We start from the raw sequence: 6534 nt of genomic DNA, 5'->3' as shown, positions 1-6534 counted from the left end.
AGAAACGTGAAAAAGGGCTGTGCCATATCCTCCACTTCTCCAGCAGTCCAGCACTCCACCGTGAACAGGGAAAGAAAGAAGAGAAAGGAAGGAAGGAAAAAAGGAAAGAAGAAAGAGGAGTGAAGGAAGGAAAGAAAATGGAAAGGAAGAAAGGAAGGAAAGAAAGAGAAAATAAAGAAAGGAAGGAAGAAAGAGGAAGGGAAGGAAGAAAAAAAAAAGAGGAAGGAAGAGAGAAAGGAGGCTTTACATTTATTTTTTCTTATTTTTTCCTATTTTTTATTTTATTTCTTAAATTCTGAGATTTATTAGAAAACCAATAAAATCCCGATATTATACCTTGCCGAGATATAGCTGATACCAATATTTGTGACTATGGAACAAACACCACAAGAAATTTCATAGCAAGAGTCACTATTTGAGCTTGAAATATACTTTACCTTCTAAAACATGCACTCCCATTTCCTGCAGCAATAGGTCTAAATATAGAACAAATAGGAAGTGTTTAAGATATGCTGAACAAAAGAATATATTCACCATGCACCCATCCAGCCAAGCCACTCAAAGTGGCATGATGCCTGCTTTCAGATATCAAGTTGAGAATTGGCAAACGTACATGACCTCCATAAAGATAAGTTTGACAAACGCAAAAATGTTCACGTCGATATTTCCAGGTACAGTGGGTGCTCGAACAAAACTAAGGTACGGGCTCTCATGCAGAAAAACAAGGTACATAATTCTCATTTAACCACTGGTAAGCCCTGAAAGATCATGCAAGGGGTCATTTTAGTGCACCAATCAAACATGCAAAACAGACAACTAAACATCAGAAAACTCTTTTAAATCTTTTGCACGACGTAACCCAGTGAGAAAGCAAGTCACTTTTTTTTATAATATCTACTTCAAAAGTCAGAGTAATAATACTCAAGTAGCAAAAAAGAAGGTTCTACAATGCTAAAGCATGACTTAACCAATTACAATGTCAGAATTCTGGTTTTCGGTAGTACTTGCCATGTAACAAGCCCATGGCAGGAAACAAAATTGAGACAATTGAAAGCCCCAGCATCTCCACCAAAGGATAGACTTCTCAAACTAAAACACAACCATTAGCGAGCACGTGTCTTTGATTTCTCCACCAAGACAATCCGCCCATTCCATTCAGTCTGATCTAAAGCTCGAATTGCAGCATCAGCATCCTCATCTCGTTCAAAGGACAAAAAGCCAAAACCGCGTGAGTCACCAGACCTAAGGCACATTATAAATGAAAAAGGATCCAACATTAGAATTGCTGTAAATGTAATATGAATGAACAGATATAAAGTAGTCAACTCATGAAACAACAAGGACTTGGCGAAGAGTAAATAAGCAATTGCGTAAACAAAATCATAAATAGGCAATTAGATCGACACAAGTGGATATAGCTTGGTACGACACAACAATTCTTGAAAATTAGTACACGATGACACGGCTATAGAAACACACACACACATACATAGATGGAAATATGTATTTATGTATATGTAGATAACAACACTTCTAAATCACTATAACTTAAAACATCAAATAGTAAAACTAAATAGAAATTAAAATGTGATGTAATTGATGACAATTCTAAAAGAAAAAGAATGCAAGTGAATACAAATAATTAAGATCATAAAAACAAATATAATGTTACAATGTTGACTGTGTCCATGAGGTTTTCTGGACTATCCGAGTGCTTGTTGTGTTGACATGGGATATGCATGATAAGTGGTGTGCCATAGTTAGAGGATTGAATAGATCCAGTACCCAGATCAAAAACATGCACGAGACCACTTTATGCAAAAGAAAAAAAGAAAAGTCAAACATTTAAAGGGCGTCATTTTCAATTTTGATGTCTGAATCAGCCAAATCCTTACATATATGTACCCATGTTATGTGCTAGCTTCAAAATGCAGCTTTGACAATCAAAATTTAATAGTAAAACACAGAAGCAACTAACATGCAATAACTCATTTTCATGAGTCAAGTTTCTGATTAAATCTTAACCTTCACTTTGGCCATTTTCAACCACTGTTTAACAGATATAAACTCAATGTTGTGGACTGTTCTAGAATCAGTAGATGGCATGCTCCTTTTATTCAAACTCCAAAAGCTCAACCAAAGTCAAATATAGATCTTTGGTTTCAGAAATAGGAACAACAATGACACCAAGATACTAAAAGAAATTCACAGTTACAAATGTGTTCAAATGACTAAACGAAAGGACAGACAAATTTCTCCATACCTCCTGTCCCGAACAATGCGGACATCTGTCACACGACCAAATCTAGAGAACTTCCTCTCCAAATCTCTCTCGGTGGTGACAAAGTTGAAACCAGCAACAAACAAACTATTTCCAGGTTTCCCCACTCCGGTACTCCGGTTTGGAGGTGGTGACCAAGGTCGCCTCCTTGGAGACCGACGGCGAGAATGATAAGCTGATGGAGGGGACCTTCGTCGAGGGGAATACCCCCTCCTGACAAATTAAGCAAACAATCACACCATAAGCTTTAACTAAAATTAAAAGATCATTCAGCATAGCACCTAAAAATGATCAAAATGTCACACCTTGGGGATCTCCTGTAGCGATCCCTGCTGTAGGGGGACCTTGAGCGGGACCTATCTCGGTAATCTCTTCTTGAACCAGAAGAGACATCCTTCCGCTCCTTTCGCCGGCTGGGTGATCTAGATACTGATCGTTCATGTCTTCTATGATTTCCCGGTGACGAATATCTTCTTCTTGGTGAAGCAGACAGGTGACCTTGAGAAGAATCATTCTTGTGCTGGGAATCTAGCTGGTGCAATCTTCCAGGCGAACCAGATGCCTTGTTCACAGGAGAAGCCAGTCTCTCCTCAAGAGGGGGAGGATCTTGCTGCAACTTATCCTGAGAAGTCTTTATTTTCTGTTCAGAATGATCCTTTGGCGATCTCAGAGGGGATGCACTACACTTCCTCGACAGTGAGTTTGGAACTTCATGCTGATGAACGTGCAACTCTTGATTTTCAGATGTTGGTGATCCTTGGGAACCATTGACATGAGAAGGCAGTTTTGTTTCTTCAGATGGAAAGCTGTAAGGAGATCTTCCAGGGGAAGCTGACATCTGCCTCACTGGTGAAGCTGATCTTGTTGGGGTCCTTCCTACGGAACAATGGTGAGAATTTCCTCCCTCCATGTCTCTACTGTAAGGTTGGGGCTGCAAATTCCCTGAACCATAGGAGTCATCCTTCTGCATATTGTCAGACGAATATTCCATCTGATTTTCTTTCGAACAATGATCAGAATAACCTTTGGCAAACCCATCATTGGGATGGTTTTCATCAGCTTCAGCTGCCAAATCTCCAAGTTGGCCAACATGGCCCTTGTTCCTAATCCCATTATTTGATGGAGATATGTTTGATTTACCATCATAATGTTCAACTTCTTTCTTCTCCATTTCTCTGACTGAAATACTTGAATTCTGTTTTTCCATTGATGCCAACGTACCACCATGAACACCACAGTCACCCTTCACCTTTTCATCATGCAAAGATGCAGTCATTCTTGGAGACAAACAGCTCCCCACATAATCATCAACACCCTCCCTCTCCCAGTCCTTCCCAGCATCATCTCCAGAAGCTTCATCCTCTGCCGACATAACTGATTTCCCAAAATGGTCACCATTCTCCACTTCATGACAAGAACTATCATTTGCCAAAGACAACGGATGCACGCCACCCCGAAGCTCCTGTTGATTTAAATCCATCGGCGACCGATGATCCCGGCCCTCATTCCCATGACCATAATCCTCATCATCTTTACATGCCGCTAGGTTCAAATCTAATGCACCTGACCGCTTATCAGCAACAGCGATCCCATCATCATTCTCATCAACATCCATTGAAGCATCCACTTCTTTATCAGGCGATCCAGAAGTCATCACTTTTACATCCCCAAATCAACATACAATAAAAACCAAGCATAAGAACTCGAAAAATAATCGCAAACATGGAAAAGAGAAAAAATCATCAATAATTCCTACCAACCAACCACCACAAAACTGATCTTTGCTGCAAAACAAAATCCTAACACATCGCAACTACAATGCGGAATAGAGAAACCCCGTAAAACCGAATCACATTCAAGGAAAAATTTTGACATAAAAAAAGGAATTCGACAGTCGAAAAGCAGCCATCACTGCCAAGATCAAAGTACCCAAAATCTCAAAATCACAAAACTCATATGGCTCCCAACTCAAAACCCCAATATTCCCTAAAAGAACCCCAAAACAATAAAACCTCAAATTGTCTTAGACGATACATTCCACGAGTGAACACCAAACAGAATCAATATTTTGCGACAATGGAACGCAAAAAACCATCATTTTTCATGATGCGCATGTCGAAATCAATGTGAAAAGAACGATAACGAGAATAAAATGAGAGAAATGAAGGTCACCAACATACCTTCTTCAACAAAGATAGCTTCAACTCTTCTGAAATCAGAGGGGAACCGAAGAAAATGGTGCAGGAAAAGAAGAAGGTGATAACCCTAACGGGTCATCTGGAACAGGCTCGGTGGGGGCGATAGGGATTCACAGGACCGCGCTATTTTGGGGGTTTCTTCGTATATAGCGGTTGACTCACCTCGCCCCTTAGACTGCCTTGGCTTTAGGATGTGTTTGTATAGAACGGAGTTTGAATTCTCAGAGTTTGGATGTAAGGGTGCCAACGGGTAGGATCTGGTTCGGACCCCTGTGAGACCGAACCCGGTTCTGATTTCAGGTTCTGGTACCGGGTCCGGTTCCAGATCCAACCGGACCCACTATAAGAGAACCGTACCCGGGTCCTATGAGAATTACATGAACCAGACCCTGTAAAATAATATTTTTTTTTTATCTTTTTTACATTAAAAACGTGTGGATCTTAATGAGAACTTGGGTCAAGCCCCGGTTTAGTATGAAAAATTTCACAAATTTTATCTGGCTCTATATATTAATCCCACCTTTTGAGTACAGCCCGGATTCTAATTGGACCTCCTTCTTTATCATCAGCGTATAGGTTTTGGTACAGATCGGATTCAGGTCAAACCCAACCCATTGACACTCCTATTTGGATCTCTTTCACCAAATCCAGTGATTGGATGGGTAAAAGCTCAAGTCAGGGCAATTAAGAATCTTGATCCAGTACCTAGGGGTTGATACAGGGCTGGACTGATCCAACCTGACCAAATGCTCATTAGAGCCTGATGGCTAGGCCCCAACCTTGTGCAGTCAATGGCACAATTTGACTCATCTCAGATCTAGGCTGAGCCCAGGTCGTGTCAGATTTGACTCATCTCAAAATTGGTCCTTGTTGAACCCAGCTGGGCTGGGTCCTTTGAAACTCCTCCCCCCCGCCCCCCTCCCTTTTTTTTATGTTTTCCTCCTCTGCCGGACCCAAGCCTAGGGGTGTCAACGGGCCTAGTTTGTCGGGACCTGACCCTAACCAAACTCTATAGGGTCCAGGTATGGTGATAAATAAGAAGACCCGATTAAGTCCTGGGTTTGGACCAGAAGGTCCAATCAATACATGGACTCAGGTATAGTTTGTGAAATTTTATATCAGAACTGGACCCGACTAGAGTTCCGATTAAGACCCGCAATTTTTCAATGTAAAAATGATAAAATTTGTGTTTTTACCAGATATGGTGTGGGTTTGATTTATGTAGTTTTTATCTGATCCAGTATGGTTTTTCTTATAGTGGACCCGATTAGACTTGGGTCTGAACCTGATACTATATCCAAAAATCTAGTCCAAATCCAGTTTCACTTGGGTCCGAACCAAATCCGACTCATTGACATACTGTAAACACCTTAAATTTTCACCCTCATCCAGTGTTTACATTTTATGTATCATTGCAATATAATTGCATGCATTTGACATGTCATTGCATCTCATTATCGAGATCCAGAACTCTTGTTTTCAAAATATTAATCCAGATTCAAGTTTTTAAAACTCTTCTTTTGAAATCAATTTTAAAACCTGGGTTTTAAGTCGATATTCTTGTCATTTGCCAAACCCCAGGATCTTATATTTTGACATATTTTCCTCAGAAAACAATCTGGATTCATTTTAAACACAATTTTAATTGATTTCAATTATCAGATGATGCCCATTTAGGTGGTGAGATTCCCTAAAGATGCTACTGAAGTGGTGATTCTTCAGTAATATCGTTGGAGTGATGATTCTCAAGTGATGCCGCTAGGGTGGTGATTCTCTAGCGATGCCATTAGAGTGGTGATGCTCTAATGATGCTGCTGGGGTGGTGATTCTCCAGTAATGCCGTCAGGGTGGTGATTCTCTGACGATGCCATTGGGGTGGTGATTCCCTAATGATGCTACTGGAGTGGTGATTCTCCAGTAATGCCGCTAGGGTGGTGATTCTCTAGCGATGCCATTAGAGTGGTGATTCTCTAATGAAGGTCATTGGAGTGGTGATTCTCCAGTGACACCGTTGGAGTGGTGACTCTTCAGCGATGCCGTTGGGGTGGAGATTCT

General features: G+C 40.8%; 1 protein-coding gene across 2 annotated transcripts; it reads right to left on the bottom strand.

The window, feature by feature from the left end:
* Positions 1–438: 438 nt before the first annotated feature.
* On the bottom strand, positions 439–4601 carry LOC149844603 (uncharacterized). 2 transcript variants are annotated; one of them, XR_016429788.1, is made up of 5 exons: positions 4462–4601; positions 2587–3937; positions 2264–2494; positions 1009–1242; positions 439–758 (listed from the first exon to the last, which is right to left on the bottom strand). XR_016429788.1 is itself a non-coding variant. In XM_089994921.1 (4 exons), exons 2-4 carry the CDS (start codon positions 3933–3935, stop codon positions 1104–1106), a joined length of 1719 nt encoding a protein of 572 aa, XP_089851047.1. In that variant the 5' UTR covers positions 3936–3937; positions 4462–4601; the 3' UTR covers positions 869–1103. The 2 variants fall into 2 exon arrangements, 1 of the variants encoding a protein (XP_089851047.1); XM_089994921.1 differs by lacking the exon at positions 439–758 and having other exon boundaries at positions 869–1242.
* Between the last annotated feature and the right edge of the window lie 1933 nt (positions 4602–6534).

The sequence above is a fragment of the Nuphar pumila genome, chromosome 2 (genome assembly GCF_984573655.1).
Source record: "Nuphar pumila chromosome 2, dmNupPumi1.hap1.1, whole genome shotgun sequence".
NCBI lineage: Eukaryota > Viridiplantae > Streptophyta > Magnoliopsida > Nymphaeales > Nymphaeaceae > Nuphar > Nuphar pumila.
This window is presented reverse-complemented; position numbering and strand designations above follow the sequence as displayed.